This window comes from Brachycentrus maculatus, unplaced genomic scaffold (assembly GCF_059751285.1).
Source record: "Brachycentrus maculatus isolate JH-2025_06_01 unplaced genomic scaffold, ASM5975128v1 h1tg000459l, whole genome shotgun sequence".
In the NCBI taxonomy this organism is placed as follows: Eukaryota; Metazoa; Arthropoda; class Insecta; order Trichoptera; family Brachycentridae; genus Brachycentrus; species Brachycentrus maculatus.
The window spans coordinates 1,015,911-1,037,552 of NW_028281206.1; the positions used below are offsets into that span (position 1 = coordinate 1,015,911).

General features: G+C 31.2%; 2 protein-coding genes across 2 annotated transcripts in view; one reads left to right on the forward strand and one right to left on the reverse strand.

The window, feature by feature from the left end:
- Positions 1-21,642, forward strand: part of Uck (Uridine-cytidine kinase) — a 332,661-nt gene that overhangs the window by 279,910 nt on the left and 31,109 nt on the right. The window lies entirely within an intron of this gene.
- LOC148302355 (uncharacterized) overlaps positions 1-21,642 on the reverse strand; it is a 44,043-nt gene that overhangs the window by 12,863 nt on the left and 9,538 nt on the right. The window contains exons 2-5 of the mRNA XM_088271734.1: positions 16,072-16,258; positions 14,587-14,734; positions 2,861-2,994; positions 1,989-2,151 (exon numbers count right to left, since the gene is read on the reverse strand). Of these exons, the coding sequence (XP_088127860.1) occupies positions 1,989-2,151; positions 2,861-2,994; positions 14,587-14,734; positions 16,072-16,139 (513 nt within the window). The 5' untranslated portion in view covers positions 16,140-16,258. The remainder of the gene's footprint in view (positions 1-1,988; positions 2,152-2,860; positions 2,995-14,586; positions 14,735-16,071; positions 16,259-21,642) is intronic.

Here is a 21,642-nt window from a genome sequence, read left to right on the forward strand (position 1 = left end):
AAAAATCATTTTTTTGTTATATGACGTTGTTAAAAGGAGTGAGCGATAAATATGTGGTTTTAAAAGTAAATTCAGCCCTATGTTTAATATCGGGTATTATAGTCAGGTTACAAGTTTTTGCCAGTAAACTCAAGATTTATATACATTTTATATATATATATATATATATATATATATATATATATATATATATATATATATATATATATATATATATATATATATATATAAATTTAAATGTATATAGTTCGCCTCCGTAGTGTAATGGTCAGCACGCTTGGCTACCGTTCTGGAGGTCCCGGGTTCGATTCCCAGGGGGGGTCAAATAAATATAAGTGATTTTTACACTGTAATATTTATTCAATATTACCCTGGACTGGTACCTGTAGCGGAGGGCTGATCACCTTTCCTTCATGTGTAAACGATTGAGATAACACTGCGTTTATATGAAGCAGTGCCCTATGCACCATTGGGGTGCGGATAAGGGTTTACAATATATATATATATATATATATATATATATATATATATATATATATATATATATATATATATATATATATATATATATATATATATATATATATATATGTATATATATACATATATACATATATATTCTAAAAAAAAAATCATTTAGATCCAACAATTTGTTGTAATTCGCTGTTGACTAATAAGTTTGACAACCACTGGCCTAGAGCGTAAGGCGTTTGAAAAGAAGCCACCCTTCGTACAGGGTGTGCCTAGCAAATATAACAGTGCTTGTTGAGATTCCGAGTTGATATACAAATATTTAAATTAGTTAGGTACTGTCGTAAATATGACCGATATGTCGATTTTTTTTTAACTTTATATATTCGATCAACGCTTACTTGTCCATCTCCATAGTGTAGCAGTTAGCATGTCGCTCATTCCTTTCAAGAACGTCATAAATAAAAAAACTTGATTTTTCAGGAGAACGTTTTTAAAGTTTAAAAATATAATACAATGTATTAAAAATAAATACCAAGCCACTTATTGAACTTTTTACTGTGCAACAGATCTTTTTCGGTAAAACCTGAACGTTTTTTCTCCATTTAAAAAATATTTAGTATAGTTAAAAAATAATTAAACATAACCTTTTCTTATAAATGCAAAAACAACACTTTCTGCCTTGTAGCGGATAAATATTAAGTTTTAAATATATGCCGCTTTTGCTGGGATATAGTACATTTCCTGGGCATCCCGAAAACATGCACAACTGAAAGTTGACGTTTTTTGATTTATGACGTTCTTGAAAGGAGTGAGCGATGTATCACTCAATTTTGGGTGCTTTGCCAGTAAATAGTGTTTGAAGGAGACGTGTATTTACCAGTGCTTACTACTTTTTATTTTATTATGATTTTATGTTATAGGACTTTTTGTTTCACTATCAGTGTATTCATTAGTGTATTTTTTTTTAATATAAGGTACTGTATATATGTATTATATTGATTTTTTTATTGGAAGGAAAAACAACAGTTACAATATATGATAAATCAGAATACAAAAAAATTATAAGTACCAATTACAGTTCTTCACACCTATGCATAAGAAAAGTCTATATATAAATAAAAAGAGACATGAGACAAGGATGGGATAAAGAGAAAAGGAGAAGACAGTGATAGGAAAAGAAGAAAAGGAGAGGACTGGGAATAGAATTACCCTTTTAGGTTTATAAGATTTCGAACAATTTAGCTTTAAAGTTTGAAAGATTGGAGTAAAACATATCAAGGTGGGTACAACATTCATTGAATTTCCCACAACTTCGATAAATAAAGGATTTTTTTAAATAGTTATTTGATGGTGCTGGATTATAAAAAGGTCGCAATAAATAAATAAATCAAATAAGTACTATCTACCCTCTGATAGTACTTATTTGATTTATTTATCAACCTCAAACAGTTTTCAGAGCAAGGATATTTCCTGAATCCGGCGGATTCTGAAAGCAGCCGACACATCTGACTTGCCTGAAAGAACAGCATGAAGGCGACCCACTGGTAGTACTTGGCCGGCCGGTGGGGGCCGTTTTCCCCGCTCCTCACTCCCGGGTAGGCCTCCTGGCTCTTCCCGTCCACCGTGAACGTGGAGTGGATCCAGCAGTACGTGTTCAGGACGTCTTCCGGGATGTCCCTAAAGAATAGCCCATTTGAACTATGTGTATTTCCATATTATAATACGTGCTTCAACGTAAGATATATCACAAATTTAATACTGAATTTTTTAATAATTTCTAATATATTTATAATAAACAACTGGTCAAATAATGAGTTTGAAAAAAAATTACATATAAAGATATTCAATTCAATTTATTCAATAATTAATATATACATTACAAACTAACATTTAAGGCGTATACATTAAAAAACAAATTAAAATGTAAGCAAGAAGACTCTTGTTAAACGTGTAGAAGAATCCCGCTTCGGAATACTCCTTCAGACACATGGAACAGATCAATATCCAATGAGATATTGTTCAACATAGCGGTAGCTCTTCCTACAGGCATAACCATCGGCAGGTTGGTCCTGTGTATAGGAATGTGAACAATCTATGCCGACGCTGTCTTAGGTAACTATCGGGAACATACAGACCAATGTTCCGGATAATTTCAGGATTATCGATCATACCGCGCAACAATGGATAAAAATGCGTAATCAAATACACATTCCTTCTAGTCTCTGAACTATTGTAGCCAAGCATACCCTGGAGAAACTGGGTCGGGTAGAGCCAAGGATAATAGCCGTACTCTCTCATGTAGAGATACCTCAGAAACTTCTTTTGGACTTTCTCTACCATAATATCTATGTTGAGATACAAATAATGAAGTTTCGTCTGTGAATACCTGGTGTGAATGCAGTCGATGGGGTTGCCGACATACTGTCTTGTTGTAACCGCCACTGAGAATGTGACCAGCATGGCCGCGGTGGCGCCACAGTGCAGCTTGAACGCTGTGGACTCCGTGCGAACTGGGTTTATCTAGAAATGAAAAAGAAACATTGATATCTCAACATAGATGAAGAAGAATATAGAAGTCACGGTATTTATGAGGCTTAAGTTAAAAAGTTCGTCCGCCTCCGTAGTGTAATGATCAGCACGCTCGGCTACAGTCCCGGGGTTCGATTCCCAAGGGGGGTAAAATAAATACAACTGATTTTTTTTCACTGTAATATTTATTCAATATTACCCTGGACTGGTACCTGAAGCGGAGGGCTGATCACCTTTCCTTCATGTGTAAACGATTAAGATAACACTGCGTTTATATGATGCAGTGCCCTTTGCACCATTGGGTGCGGATAAGGGTTTTATTATTATAAAGTTTAAAAAAATGATACATTATTTTAATAACTGGATTCATGTAACATAAAAAGCTGGGATGTTTACATATTTTTATTATTAGTTGGGTTTCTATATTTCTGGTACAAATTCTCTCACCTAACATTAAATGTTACATTATGTATATTTATTAATTTGTTTATTGAACGGCTAAAGCCCTAAACATAATACATATATGCAGTGTCTAATATAAAAATACACTAATGAATACACTAATAATAATAATAAAACCCTTATTCGCACCCCAATGGTGCATAGGGCACTGCGTCATATAAACGCAGTGTTATCTTGATCATTTACACATGAAGGAAAGGTGATCAGCCCTCCGCTTCAAGTACCAGTCCAGGGTAATATTGAATAAATATGACGGTGAAAAAATCACTTATATTTATTTTACCCCCCTTGGGAATCGAACCCGGGACCTCCAGAACGGTAGCCGAGCGTGCTGACCATTACACTACGGAGGCGGACACTACACTACACTAATAGAGAAACAAAAAGTCTTAAACATAAAATAATAATAAAATAACAAATAGTAAGCACTGGTAAATACTCGTCTCCTTCACACACCATCAGCGAGCAGCGAGAGAGAGTGAAACACGACGTTTAAATTTATCCATTATAACATGGAGAAGAAATGCTGAGAAAGTACAGATTTCAAGGAGGATAACAATATATTAAATAAATCTATACTTTCAAAAGCATTGGCTAACATGTGAAGCCGCGGAATCGGAGAGAACATGGCACAGTTTGCATTATGTACAAATACTACGAATACAGATTTTTATTAAAAGCATTGTTAACTTTGTGGCATGGTAATATAACACCCTTCTTACGCCGCTTCCCCGCAGGGGTAGGCAGAGAGAATAGAACGCCACACCACTCTGTTTTTGCAAACATTCTTCGCCTCTTCCACTTCATGCATCTCCTCATACATTCCCGCCGATTGTTTCGACTCCTAACCTGACCGCTTTCGAGTATTTGGCATACCTGATCGTGACAAGTTTTTCTCGGTCTTCCTCTGCCTCTTTTTCCAATTACATTCGCCCCATAAATTAGTTTTACTTGCAATTTAATTTTCGTGAAACCCAGGTAACATTTAAGGTGACATTACTATATATCTTTTTGTCCGCCTCCGTAGTGTAATGGTCAGCACGCTCGGCTACCGTTCTGGAGGTCCCGGGATTCGATTCCCAAGGGGGGTAAAATAAATATAAGTGATTTTTTCACTGTCATATTTATTCAATATTACCCTGGACTGGTACCTGAAGCGGAGGGCTGATCAACTTTCCTTTATGTATAAACGATCAAGATAACACTGCGTTTATACGCAGTGCCCTATGCACCATTGGGGTGCGGATAAGGGTTTTACTTTTTTTACTTACTATATATCATTAGAATCCTAACTGTCCATCAAACCTCCTCCCTTAGTTTTTCCCTCTACCTCATTCGCTAAACTCCCTTTTTCCTTTGCCTTCCTTATTATCATCAATTTGTAATTAAGGTTTTTTTTTAATGTTCAAGTACTATCTACCCTCTGATTGCAAACAGCTATATATGGTATCAAACGTTTTGACCAATATCACTACTGTAGTCTGTTCTTGGTTGATTGGAAGATATTGTTTTTTAGCAATATGCTCGCCAACGTACTTAGTTCTATTCTGTACATGAAGTTGAAATAAATAAATAAATAAATTTAACGTTTTTGAATTTTTCACTTAAAACACCGTTTTCGTAAAAATAAGTTTTTCATCGAAATAAATATACGGTTTTGAAAAGAAAAGAGTAATTTAAAGGTGAAAAGTTAAAAAAAATGATTTAAATTTTTTTTTTCATCATATATTGTAAAAAATAACAAATTCCAATACGCATTATTAAAAAAATCGGGCGCGAACAGACATGTGAACTCTCCAGTGGTCTCCGTTGGAATGAATTCTGTGTTTGCGAATATGCAGTTAATAAATAAATAAGTACGATTGTTTTTGAATTCTTTAAAAAGTAAATACTAAGTAAAAAATATCCATGGCTTCTCGCGCAGCCGGTCGCGTTCTGCAGATATGAGAGTAAATATGATATGATATGAGATATGAGATATGAGATATGAGATACCCTTAAGAAAAGAGTCCAATGTTCCTTTGTTAGAGTACCGTAGAACGGGGCTACTTGAACTTTGATGTGTTACTTGAGCCCAGTACAAAAATTTAGATCTGTATTTGGTCTACAATAATGAAAGTATCGACGTGATTCATAATTTCCCTGACAGGTGACACTTATTGTCACGATTGTAGATCAAATACAGATTTAATTTTTTTTACACTGAGCTCATGTAAGTAGCACATCAATGTTCAAGTAGCCCCGTTGTACGGTACGTGTAGCGTTGCGTTAAATTTTAGCGTTGAAATACTAAAGTGTGAAATTTTAATGATCAGTGATACGCTCATCTGAACGCTGTCTGAACTGTCATACGATTATATTATTGTCAGAATCATTAGATCATTTAAAAGTGTATGATGAATTGAAAAATCACTCATTTCATGGTTGTTTTAAATAAATTAGGACTAGGTTTCTGGATTATTTTAATTATATCTCAAACAAAAATGAAAAAGAATATAAAAGTTTGGGTATTTACCCGTCTTACGATATTTCATAAAGGTTTTTGTTACCGTAGAACGGGGCTACTTGAACTTTGATGCGTTACTTTAGCCCAGTACAAAAAAAAACAATACATTTTCTTCAAAATGCAAAAAACAACACTTTCTGCCCTGTAGTGGGTAAATATTAAGTTAAAAATATGCCGCTTTTGCTGGGATATAGTACATTTTTGGGCATTCCGAAAACATGCACAACTGAAAATTTACGATTTTAGGTTTATGACGTTGTTGAAAGGAGTGAGTGATGTGATAAATATGTTACCATAATATGGTAAATATGCAATTCTGAAATTTCTTAATTTGGTAGGTGTACCTTGAATAGAATAAAGTTTGCGGAACACTGACATAGATGACAATACAATCCCGCTAATTCAGTATTGAAGTAGATGACTTGTTTTATTTTTAATTATTTTTTTTAATAAAGAGAAATATTTGTGTTTTTATTATTCACACCAATATTTCAATTTCATACTATTTCTATGAGCCTAAGCGGCTCATTATTAGAAATAGGTATCAAATTGTGGTAGAGTGGGTTCGAACCGAGAAACTCTGACTTAAGAGTCCGCGACACTAACCACGGGACCACAACCCGACATAAAAATTCATTTTGATAAGTGTGTTAATTGCGATTTGTGTGCTATACTCGTATATATATATATATATATATATATATATATATATATATTATGTAGTCTTTACCTCGTACGAGGTAAGAACTACATACATAATAATCTTCACACACACAAAGCATGTAGTAATCTTTCAAAGTATAACATTATAATATTGGTATTATCGACTAGTAAACCAGTGGTTTTTCAAGTGTCATGATGACTTGCCTTTTAGACTAAGTCAGTTATCCTCAACAATTCGCTCGCGGGCATAACGGTATATTAATTTGTATTGAGTTTTTTTAGTAGAATTCCATTTCTTTAGATTTTTTACTTAAAATTGGACGTTTTATACACGGAAATGGACATTTTCCTGACCTGACCTGAGCATGGGACCTGATGATGACAAGGTTCTTGTCAAAACCGGTTGGATAAAAGTGCCAGTAAAAAGTGGTTAAAAACAGATTAATTTTATTATATAAAGTTTATAAAATGTATCACACAGTTTCTGCGAAAAACATCCAAGAAACGCCTTACAAATAAAATTGTACGTTCAACATATCAAATTAGACGTTTTACAAAACAAATAGGATGTTTTATTGTATTTAATAAAAAACATTTAATTTTTAAAAATAAATTCAAAGAAACAATCATGATAACACTTTGTGTGTGTTGATAATATCTTACTAAGATGAAACGCGTCACATATTATCATATATTGAAAGCTGTCACACCGCATGCCCAGATCTGATATAGAAGCATCTAGGCTTCCTGACAGATCTGCTCTTGCAAAGCAATTTTTTTTTTAACTAAGTTGCGAAATTTATTGAAGATGTGAAACAATATAAAATTGTATCCCGATTTTATTGTGAAATTACATTTAAAAGCTTTCAATATACCTGTCACTGCCAATCTAAATAAATACAAGATTGTAAGTCCATCACCAAATTTTCTAGAAGTACCCCAGTGTAGGCAGTGAAAGGGATTAGTGTTTAGTTCAATTAGTCAGCTAGATCAGCTAGATTCCGACTCGACGTTGGCCGGTACACAGACGCCCACAACCCCGACCATCACAGCAGACAGACACGGAACAGTATTATCATATATCGCTCGCTCTTTTCATGAACGTCATAAATCAAAAATCCTCAATTTTCAGCTGTGCATGTTTTCGGAATGCCCATAAAATGTACTATATCCCATCAAAAGAGGAATATTTTTAATTTAATATTTACCCGCTAAAGAGAAAGTGTTGTTTTTGCATTTTGAAGAAAAGGTATTGTTTAATTATTTTTTTTAAATATACTTAATATTTTTCAAATGTAGAAAAAACCTTTTTTAACATTTTTCAACTTTAAAAACGTTCTCCTGAAAAATCAAGTTTTTTTATTTATGACGTTCATGAAAGGAGTGAGCTAGATATGTAAATAAAAGTAGAATTCAATCCCATAACCTTGTTGAATTTTGGATATATTTGGCAACAACAATTTGGCATATTATATTCGGGCCTCTGTTCCACTGGTTTTCGATCCATGACTGGATCTATTAGATATATTGTTGGGGGCGTATAGTCCATTTGACCCAAAAATAGAGGTATCCATGATGATATTCGTGGAGTAATGATAGAATAACACACGTATTATCCACTTATATTAATCAAAGGAATAATATATGAGAATAGATTGATTCTTTGTTTTCGTAAGCGGATCTATTAAATAACGATTTAAATAACTCAGTTGGTGTATGTACATATACGAGTATATGTGTCGCCTACTTTCAAAATCCGCCAGATCCAAGTTTATAAGATTTTAATATAAATACTCCATCGGAATGCCAATTGTTGGTTTTACTGTTTAAATATTTATATACTTGAAAACCCTACTAACAAATACTTAAAAACAGCGTTTTATTTCAAATTCCGCTGTATTCATGAAACTTGCCTTCCGACCCATATCGACAATCAGAGAGCGGGAATAGGTCAAAAATTAATATGACGTCATTATCGGTTTGTGTCTCGTGTTTTTTATACAAATACTGAAAAAATCCAAAAAATTGGGAAAATTCTCTATTTCATAATATTTTATCTAAAGATATATCTTTGAACATAAATGTTACCCGGAGAATTTTTCATTTTTTATGAAATCGACTTACATGGATCTGGCGGATTTTGAAAGTAGGCGACACATATATGACTTATGAAAATCCACTCTACCAAATTTGATGGGCCATTATATATCATAATATATATAATATAATATAAAGTAGAAACCGTTTAAAAAACATCAATTCTCCAAGTATTTAAGGGTGAAAAATACGTTATCTCAAAAAAGTTCATCTTCCACATACCAACATGACTTTACAATACCAAAATGCAACTCCAAACAATTCCAACAGGACTTTAAATATTTGGGAACCAAGTGCTACAAAAACCTTCCTACATAGATTTAAAAAAAATGAAGACATTTAATTGCTTAAAAATAAGTTAAATGAATTATATATGTAAATGTTAATCGAAGAAAGAAAGAAACAACACACAAAAAATAATTATAATAAAAATAAATTATATTACTAACAAACAAATAATAAGTGTAAGTCCCTCTCCAAGCACAAGAGCTTAGTCTCTTTATTGGAGAGAACTGCGTTATTATTTTTTAAGATTGTAAAAGTAGAAACGTCTAGAAAATTAATTTAAATATATTTTTTTTATGTAATCATAGTAAATAAATAAATAAAAATATATCATTATGAGTACTAAGGTAATGGAAGATGATCATTAACAAAAGCGGTCCAAGTACCAGTTCAGGGTAATATAAAATAAATATTAGAGACAAAATTATTATGTCGGGTTGTGGTCCCGTGGTTAGTGTCGCGGACACAAAGTCAGTGTTTCTCGGTTCGAACCCACTCTACCACAGTTTGATACCTATTTCTAATAATGAGCCGCTTAGGCTCACAGAAATAGTATGAAATGGAAATATTTGTGTAAATAATAAAAACAAAAATATTTCTCTACTTTAAAAAATATATATATATATATATATATTTATTTTAACCCTTCCTGGAAAATCAAACCCACGACAATCCATGAACTGACTAACTAGTCGCCGTTTTAAGTAAGACAATACAACTAATTTTAAATATATTGAATTGTTGGGTAATATTTCCAAAATAAAACACGGTTTTTGTTGGATTGAATTCTACATTTATTCATTTATATTTTAATATATATAAAAAAATAAAACCCTTATCCGCACCCCAATGATGCATAGGGCACTGTGTCATATAAACGCATTGTTATCTTGATCGTTTACACATGAAGGAAAGGTGATCAGGCCTCCACTTCAGGTACCAGTCCATGGTAGTATTGAATAAATATTACAGTGAATAAATCACTTATATTTATTTTACCCCCTTTGGGAATCGAACCCGGGACCTCCAGAACGGTAGCCGAGCGTGCTGACCATTACACTACGGAGGCGGACAAATTCTGCCATATTTTAATACGTGACTAAAAACGTTTACAAAATGTTTTTAGTCAGTGTTTGATAATGTCCTAAGAAGACAAAACGCGTCACGTATTAAAATATACGTGAATAAATGTAGAATTCAATCCAACAAAAACCGTGTTTTATTTTGGATATATTACCCAACAATTCAATATGGAATTCTACCAACTTTCTGCAGTTACAATAAATAAATAGGGATGATTTTTGTAAAAATATTTAAAGGTTTTATGCACTGACGATTTAAAAAATACATACCTTTCCAGCTACGAGAGTATAGAACGCCATAGCTACCTCCATGACTGGCATATTTAAATGAAAAACTGCCTTTTTCCATTGAAAACAGTTTTTTTTACATTATCAAATCACCTAATATTTTTTATAACCATTCAAATTGTCATATTTACACCAATATAACTGTGAATAAAAAGAAAATACTTATTTACATAAACCTCTAAAATTATTATTGTTACTTATTTTTAATTTAGATTTGACTTGGTAAATACCACCACTTCTTAAAATATATTGTGCCACGTGTTTCACTATGCATTCCGCATAATAATGCTGCTGAACGTATCAAAACACGTGTCACAATAGATGTTAAGAAAAAGTGCTGTTTAACACGGAAAATTTAAATAAAAAATTACTAATTAATTATAAATATTACCACAAAGTAACTGTCAAATCAAATAACTTTTTTTTTATCTTTGTTATATTTATTATTTTTTTGTATTATTTTATTTTATTTGTTCGAGAATTGTACAGCTTTACTTATACAAAAGTACATTAACAATAATAAACATTACATTACATAAACAAAAAACGTTACATTAATAAAAATAAAGCCAATTAAACAATTCCACATTTCGCTTACTCCTTTCAAGAACGTCATAAATCAAAAATCGTCAATTTTCAGTTGTGCATGTTCTCGGAATGCACAGAACAGACTATATCTCATCAAAAGTGGCATATTTTTAACTTAATATTTACCCGCTACATGGCAGAAAGTGTTGTTTTTTTCATTTTGAAGAAAAGGTATTGTTTAATTATTTTTTTAAATATACTAAATATTTTTCAAATGGAGAAAAAACCTTAAGGTTTTATCTAAAAAAATCTGTTGCGCAGTAAAAAGTTCAATAAGTGGCTTGATCTTTATTTTTATACATTGTATTGTATTTTTGAACTTTAAAAACGTTCTCCTGAAAAATTAGGTTTTTTGATTTATGACGTTCTTGAAAGGAGTGAGCGATTTATGTTATAATCACTATTAAAATATTTTTATTAATCTGAAAAACCGGACGGATTATTTTTGTAACTGATAGTATGATATGTTTTGAAACGCTTGTCACAATAAATTTTAAGAGTGGATAAATATTTATTTTTATTATTTTTGATCTGACAAATCTAACGAATCGTAAACTTATAGTTAGTATGTGATTACTGTTTGTTTTAATATTAATAACAAACACTAAAATATCATATATTATTATTTATAACTTCACTTCGAGCGACTAAATGAAGGTTAAGCATGGAGTCACGATTTGATAGAGCAATTTTTTTGACAAACATCGTAAATCACCACAAATATATTCTATATCATTATATTATACTAATAAAACGAATTCACATTATTTGAGCTTAAAACGCGAATTTTGTACTAGGTTATTGCGAAAACACAACCGCAAAGCACACATTTTAAAGGTGAAATGTTAGATATACTAATTTTCATAATGGGTCTCGTACCGGTACAACTTTTAATATATTCCAGTTTCTTTTAGGTTAAATCATTCATCGCTCAGAAAAAATGTTTTATCATATTTAATATAGGTCACAGGGTTACCATCACAAGGGGATGTAGTATGTGTATTTTTATTAACGATGGGTTTCGCTAATTTCCTTGTTTTCAAAGTTACAAAATATAATTTACATTATTTTTTGACATCTCATCAAAGATGAAGAAGAATATGGAAGTCTGGGCATTTACGGGGCTTACGACCGTCATAGGCTGGTTTAAGTGATCACTTTACACACGTGTAACATTCACCAATTCTACCCATTATTGACAACCACACTACTCAAATTCTTGGAAGTTCTATATATATGAACCAATTTAGAAACCTTGTTCTTGAATCACTAGAACTTCACTAGAAACATCTATTGGTGTGATATAAAGAAGCTTTGTCACTAAACAGAAACTCTTTTATTAGTGCGTGAAGTCAGAATCCTGGATTTTTAATCACACACATGAGAAACGCCAGAAAATATCATTTTCATTTGAATTTGAGTAGTGTGGTTGTCAATAATGGGTAGAATTGGTGAATGTTACACGTGTGTAAAGTGATCACTTAAATCAGCCTATGACGGTTGTCAGCCCCGTAAATGTCCAGACTTCCATATTCTTTTTCATCTTTGATGAGATGTCAAAAAATAATATGAAAATAACACTCAAAATGTTGTAAATATAATTTATCATTATTTTTTATGCAAGTTTTTCTTAAAATATACTACTATTTTTTAAAATCTATTGAGACAAATGCATTCCGCATAATTTTCGAACACCAGTTGTGTCCTTGGGACGTTAAAGAATGAAGAGTGGGAGGGACTGTTTCTTGCTGGTTTTATTTTTTTTATTAGTGGAAACATAGACAGGGGTACTGTTGTAGGATTAGTCTTAGTAAAGATAATATACTTAGTTTCACAGATTAATCTTATAAATAATAAAAACTTCAAAATACATACCGTAGAACGGGGCTACTTGAACTTTGATGTGTTACTTGAGCCCAGTACAAAAAAATATTTAGATCATAGTATCGATCAAAGTATCGTGACAATAAGTGTCACCTGTCAGGGAAACAATGAATCGTGTCGATACGTTCATTATTGCAGACCAAATACAGATTTAACTTTTTTTGTGTACTGGGCTCAAGTAACACATCAAAGTTCAAGTAGCCCCGTTCTACGGTAAATTTTTGTATTTGAAAAGTTTTTTCTGTAAAAACAATTATATTAATTCAACATATATCGCTCACTCCTTTCAAGAACGTCATAAATCAAAAAACTTGATTTTTCACGAGAACGTTTTTTAAGTTTAAAAATATAATACAATGTATTAAAAATAAATATCAAGCCACTTACTGATCTTTTTCCTGTGCAACAGATCTTTTTAGTTAAAACCTGAAGGTTTTTTCTCCATTTGAAAAATATTAAGTATTTAAAAAAAATAATTAAACAATACCATTTCTTCAAAATGCAAAAACAACACTTTCTGCCCTGTAGCGGGTAAATATTAAGTTAAAAATATGCCGCTTTTGCTGGGATATAGTACATTTTCTGGACATTCCAAAAACATACACAACTGAAAATTTACGAATTTTGATTTATGACGTTCTTGAAAGGAGTTAGCGATATGTATTTATCTAAAAAATATATATTCCAATATACACACATATATACACTTTATACATTCAATAAACGCGATTTTTTTTGTACTATTAATAGCATAATCGAGGTTTCGGTATTTTACAAGGGAAACGTTATATTTCAACTGGCAAAAAAACAGTATTTAAATATTTAAACAAATTACCCACACTGCTAGCGCCGATATGCGACACGACACTTCAGAACTTTATTACATATTTAAAGCCATGGTCTGGCAATAAATTTGGTCACGAACATACTTTCGACAACTCCAAATGAACTTTTTGAAGAAATTCGGAAAAAAGAGCTTTACGATTGAAGTACTTGCATACGAAATATTAATTTTAATGAAATTTATGTTAACTTGTTTTTATTTCTAGTTTTACTTGGTAAATACCACTTTTTCTTTAAAATCTATTTGACACGTATTTCGATGCATTCATTTTCAAACACCGATGTTTGAAAATGATGCGGAACTCTACAGGACTCTTGACAAGCCTCAAAAGATTTGTACGTTACTCCCTCAACATCAACAAATTCATTATCATGTTATTAACAGACTAAGATATTGGAGAAAGGAGTAGAGTGGCTGGAAGAGAGTCCCAGAGTAATAAGCCACAGAAGGTGTGTACTTAACTCCCTCGATGTCAAAAAATATTTGTTGATTATATTATTATATATTAAAGAGGATACCATGGGACTCTGCATAAGCTACAGAAGTTTTGTAACATACTTAACTCCCTTAATATAAAAAAATGATTGATTATTCATTAAATTGGAGAAAGGGTAGGGTGGCTGGACGAGAGTCCCTGAATAATAAGCCACAGAAGGTGTGTACTTAACTCCCTCGATATCAAATATGATTAATTGTTGATTTTATGGAATAAAGGGTAGGGCGGCTTGAAGAGAGTCCCAGAATAATAAGCAGTAGAAGGTGGTTACTTTACTCCCTTAATATCAATAAATGATTCATTGTTCCTTATATTGGAGAAAGGTTAGGGCGGCAGATAGAGAGTCCCATGGGACTTCACGTCGGCCGAACGGATTGGGAAGACTCACCGTCCCAGAGAGCAGCGTGTAGACGGCCGTGAGGATCTCCATGGCGGGGGTCCCGCGCGGGGGCGCGCGGCGCGGCGCGGCGGAGGGCGGAGGGCGACGCCCCCGGCGAGTGCGCCGCCCCCACTGGCCGGACGCTCGGGTACACTCTCTGTACAGTAAACATATCAGAGGTTAGGTAAGGTTGGGTAAGACACTCGGGTATACTCTCTATACAGTTAACTTATCATAGGTTAGGTTATGTTAGACGTTCGGGTACACTCTCTGTACAGTAAACATATCAGAGGTTAGGTTAGGTTAGGTAAGACGCTCGGGTATACTCTCTATACAGTAAACTTATCATAGGTTAGGTTATGTTAGACGTTCGGGTACACTCTCTATACAGTTAACATTATCCTTGACTATTATCCTTGGCTCTACCCGACCCAGTTTCTCCAGGGTATGCTTGGCTACAATAGTTTAGAGACTAGAAGGAATGTGTATTTAATTACGCATTTTTATCGATTGTTGCGCGGTAAGATCGATAATCCTGAAATTATCCGGAGCATTGGTCTGTATGTTCCCGATAGTTACCTAAGACAGCGTCGGCATAGATTGTTTCACATTTCTATACACAGGACCAACCTGCCGATGGTTATGCCTGTAGGAAGAGCTACCGCTATGTTGAACAATATCACATTGGATATTGATCTATTCCATGTGTCCGAAGGAGTTTTCCGAAGCGGGATTCTTCTACACCTTTAAGTCTTCTTGCTTACTTTTACTTTTAATATATACGCCTTGAATATTGTTTGTTATGTACATATTATTATTTTATTGAATAAATTGATTTGAATTAAATTTAATTGAATTGAATTGAACATATCATAGGTTAGGTTATGTTAGACATTCGGTTATGTTAGACTTTTTTTAAAGGGTGTTAGGCCAGCTTATGACTTACCTTACAACATCGGTTTAAAGTAGAGATGTAACTTTTCCACAGTTCGATCTAATGACTCACAAAAAATTAAAATATGACCTCAATAAAAGTGCCTTAGTTTTTGAGATATTTCCACTTTTATGAATTTCCCGAAAATCTACCCCTTAAATCAGCCACAATGCCACTTTATCAAATTTTCAAACTTAAGGATTCTAATTTATTTTTGCAAATGTTATTAAAAACACATGGCAATTTTCGACTGAATAATTATTAACTTTATAAAATTAAATAACTGCGTTTTAACCACTTTTTTATTAATACAATTTAACCTACCAGTTTCGACAAGAACCTTGTCATCATCAGGGTTTATTTTAATTCAAAAACATTAAAAACATTCAAATACTCTCACCAAAAACTTCCACACGCTCCGTAAAAATCCTAAATGTTATTTTTATAAAAATCACCGGTGCAGTGTGCTAACCATCCAACTTCCTATGGTTTCTTAGAAAACTAGCTAAGGTGGTAAAATTCATGGCGTTATTTTTTAGTTTAAATATTGATATACTCACCGATTCACAAATGCTTTATTGATCCTTTCGATGGCTTGTTCCCTTCCAGCTGCGTTGGGCCTTCCCATGGGTACTTCAAGTCATTCTTCTTCTTCTTTTCACATCACTGGTCACCACTTTAGATCACCAACAACCATTTCCCAATTTTATTTCACAGTTAAACTCACCACTTTACGTTTTCCATTATCTAATTTTTATATATATATATATATATATATATATATATATATATATATATATATATATATATATATATATATATATATATATATATATATATATATATATATATATATATATATATATATATATATATATATATATATATATATATATATATATATATATATATATATATATATATATATATATATATATATATATATATATATATATATATATATATATATATATATATATATATATATATATATATATATATATATATATATATATATATATATATATATATATATATATATATATATATATATATATATATATATATATATATATATATATATATATATATATATATATATATATATATATATATATATATATATATATATATATATATATATATATATATATATATATATATATATATATATATATATATATATATTTATTCGGAATTTCATTAATTGTTAAAAATACATACGAATACGTGAAATTTATGAATACTTTTTGACACCTCAACATAGATGGAAGTCTGAGCATTCAATAAAAAGCTTCTTTCATCTTACCACAGATGTCTGTTGTGAAATTCTAGTGATTCAATCAATATTTTTCATTTGAACAATATATATATAGAAGTTCCAAGAATTTGAGCAGTGTGAGTAGTGTTGTCAATGATGGGTAGAATTGGTTAATGTTGCACGTGTGTAAATTGATCACTTAAACCAGCCTATGACGGCCGTACTTCTACAGACATATTTAAAATGTTGTACTAATTTATTTATTCATTTGGCGTTTATGTTTTAGAACTCCATTTTAATTTCTGGTTTAATTTTAAAATCCAACACTAAATTTTTGAGTCTACTTAGTTGTATTTTATTAAAAAACACATAAAATTTTATACTGTGACAATTGTTTCGCCTAGTTATGGCATTTTCAAACGAATGCCATTCGAACGAGCATTCATTTAAAAATGCCATAAACTAGGCGAAACTATTCTCACAATATTATAATCAAAATGTAAATTTGTTTTAAAATCACTTGAAATATTTTATTATAACTTAATTGTAATGTCTGCCGGTTTCGAAGCTAATTGCTTCTTTATCAAGACTAATTTATACTATTAATCAGTCTTGATAAAGAAGCGGTTAGCTTCGAAACCGGTAGACATTATAATTAAGTTATAATAAAATATTTATAATGATTTTAAAACAAAGTTATATTTTAATTATAAAAAAAAAATCACAAATTGGTGCATAGAATATATATTTTTTTTAAATCTCACAATTTTTATTTTTAATAAAATGTTTTTTAATAAAATACAACTTAGTTGACTCAAAAAATCAGTGTTTGATTTTTAAAAAAATTACATAAATTTTACTAAATTGGTTACGTATGGCGTATTTTAAGCTCCTTTTTGATAATTTTATATTGTATTCTTCTTCATCTATATTAAAATAAAATAAATATTTGAATAGAAATACTTAATTAAGTAACGACTTCTCTTCGTAAGTCATTATTCGATTTGATCTCCCAAGTCTACCAATCGATCGCTAATGAGAACTGTGTCTGGCATCTGAAGATGATTAATATTTGCTCTGGCGTTCCGATAAATTGCTTATCGTAAATTTATTTATTTACCCCTGAATTGACAAAGGGGTGCTTTTCCAACGCAGCCCTTTTCACACCTTCAGACTAGTTCACGACTAAACTACGCCTAGAACGAACGGTGAGATCTGACACCAAAAAAATAACATAACGTTCTTTTTTTGCATTTTACAATATAATATCGAAGTGCCCTACGTAAAGTGCTCTAACTACATTTTTGTCCATTTTGAGACATCGCTCACTCCTTTCAAGAACGTCATAAATAAAAAAAACTTGATTTTTCAGGAGATCGTTTTAAAAGTTTAAAAATACAATGAAATGTATTAAAAATAAATATCAAGCCACTTATTGAATTTCTTACTGTGCAACAGATCTTTTTAGGCATAACCTGAAGGTTTTTTCTCCATTTGAAAAATATTGAGTATATTTCAACAAATAATTAAACAATACCTTTTCTTCAAAATGCAAAAACAACACTTTCTGCCCTGTAGCGGGTAAATATTCAGTTAAAAATATGCCACTTTTGCTGGGTAATAGGCACAGATATAGGCAGGGATATAGGCAGAATAGGGCACAACTGAAAATTGACGATTTTTGATTTATGACGTTCTGGAAAGGAGTGAGCGATATATGACTTATGTATGTAATATGTTTTGAAAAAATAAATAAATAAATAGTGCCTTAACTACATTTTTGTCAATTTTGAGATATTTGGTGTACGTTATCAACAGACCGTTATCTACAAATATAAATAAACAAAAAATATATCTAAATTAATTACGCCTAGTTTTCAGGCGTATAAGATATAGATAGCGATCTACATCAAATTTTCGAAATTAACTGAACTCCTAAAACGCTAACTACTTAATTTTGACAAAGCATAATGTTTTTCAATGATTTAATACTCTATTTTATCATGTTTTGGAATGAATAATACTAGTTTAGAATTTCAGACAAAACCATTAATTAATAATACAGAATACGTTGAAAAAATCTTCTAAGCTCACTCCTGTAAAGTAACAGATTTTCAGATAGAGTACTTTACGTAGGAGCCATCAATATAATCAAGAGTAGGTACAAAAAATATCCTATTATATTTATACATGAAAAGATCACACAATAGCGTGGCCTGTGTGTGGGTATACATTTTGGTTTTAAGTTATAATAAAGGGTACTGGAAAGAATAAGACAGATATATATTTTTTAATAGATTAAGAGTGCTAACATAGACTTAAAATATTTAATTTTAACAGAAAAAAAAATAAAAAAAATGAAAATGAAAAAAAAGATAACAATTAGTATGTACTACATGAGTTAAAATTTTGAAAGAAGAAGGTACTTAGATCTGTTTTATCTTTTTGTAAAATAACATATAAGGCCTAGAGCTAGACATCTCATCATAGATGAAAAAGAAAAATATGGAAGTCTGGGCATTTGCGGGACTTACGACCGTCATAGGCTTGGTTTATTGATCACTTTACACACGTGTAACATTCACCAATTCTACCCATAATTGACAACCACACTACTCAAATTTTTTGGGACTTCTTGATATATTGACTCTTCTTTTCCATAAATTTTAAAAATTATGGATGATATTACGTGTATAATATAGAAAATATCGTTTATACTATATACATATATCATGGAATCGTGGAATCATTAATGAACGAGCTATTTTCGACAAATATAAGAGTTATATGTAAATTATGCTAAATTTATACATGCGTGCGGTAAAAAATGATATCCATGTATTACAAAGTTTATTTTTTAATCAAAAAGACAGAATCAGGGATATTTTGTTTGTAGTTTGATATCGATTGATGTGATTTTAACATAAGTATTCAATTTAAAACATTGTTTGTATTTTTCTTGTTAATTTATTTCAATTATATATTATTTCGAGAAATAAAAATACTTAGTGTTCTGATCCACTCACATTTTTATTAACCAACTAGTTTCGGCAACAACCTGTTGCCCTCTTCGGGGTTTATTTTATTACTAAACAAATATATAAAAAATAAACAGTGTACAAGTTTATGTATTAATTTTAAATCAAACACAGATTTTTTGAGTCTACTAAGTTGTATTTTATTAACAAAAAAACACATAAAAAATTATATTGTGACAATTGTTTTGCCTTGTTAGGGCTTTTTTGTTAATAAAATACAACTTAGTAGACTCAAAAAATCTGTGTTTGATTTAAAATTAATACATAAATTGAAATGGAGTTCTACAAATTAAACGCCAAGTCAATAAATATAGTGTACAAGTTGTTGGGTTTCAAAAGGGTAGGAGTGGGGGTAAAAGTGTTTTAAGGAGGGGTAAGAGCAAGGAAGGGGATAACTCTGTTTAGGTTGGGTTTGATTTTATGGGAAAAATATTAAAAATGGGACTTTGACTAACGTTTATTTGGTTGTTAATTATATTTAATTTTTGTTTAACCGCTTTTTTATTTCTAAAACCTCTAAATTATTAAATTGACTAGTTCTGTTACTACAAAGTAAAATTTCTACAATGACAATAGACGATGGAGGAGATTTTTGTATATTAAAACTTTAGCAATCAAATTCTAAAAGACTTACTAATGACATAAAACTTAGGAAATAAAAATTTAGGAAATTTTATTAAAAATATCAAAGACGTAACAAATAAATTAAATAAATCAGGGGTGTACAAATTAACTTGCCATGATTGCAATGCATTTTATATTGGAAAAACATCGCGTTCATTTAACATTAAAATAAAGGAACATATGAGATGTCTTAATAATAACAATTTTTCGGAATTCGCGGACCACATCTTAGCAAATAATCATTCGTTCAATTTTAAAGATGGGATAGAAATTTTACATTGTAATAACAGAACTAGTCAAATTAATAATTTAGAGGTTTTAGAAATAAAAAAAGCGTTTTGTAAAAACAAGTTTGTAAATCCACCACCAAATTTTCAAGAAGTGCCCCGGTGTAGACAGTGAAAGGGATTACTATTTAATGAGTTCAGCTAGTCAGCTAGTTGGAAAACCGATAGACGAAACAAAGCTTGAAAATCTGTCATCATCTCGCTATTCGATTCCTAAATGCGTTTCTCAAGATCACCGCTGGCGGCGCGCGCCAGAATGACCAGCTAATGTCGGATGGTTTGACGCCCTGACGAAATTATTTCAAGACAAATTAAATAACGTGTAGCGTCAAATTGGCATTTACAATAAAGGCAGATTAATTGCCCAGCGCGTGATACCAGCGGCTGTAAAATAAATGTATTGTTTTGTTGAAGAAACTCCCACGTGCTCTGGGTATTTTTATAATCGAAACACATTTTCGAAACACGGTTTAAAGTAGAGATGTGACTTTTCTACAATTCGATCTAATGACTCACCAAATAATGAAAATATGACCTCAGTAAAAATGTCTTAGTTATCGAGATATTTTCACTTTTTTATGAATTTCCCGAACATGTACGCCTTAGTCATCAGTTTTTTGAGTGCCAGTTTTTCTAATTTTCATTTTTAGGATTTTAATTTATGTTTCACAAAACTGAATAACCATTCTGTTGATCGCAGTCCAAAATTTTACTAATACTGGCTTGCCTTGGCGGAAAAAAAATTATTAATGCTTGGTCAATGATTTCAAAATAAATATTAAGGCACATTTGAGTCTTCACCCTGAAAAAAATGTACAACGCTAACCTGGCAAATTATTTAAAAAAAAGTTATTCAATGTCATTTTAAAAACAGTATATTATTTACTATGTTTTAATTTTTTTTAATGATTTGTATATACA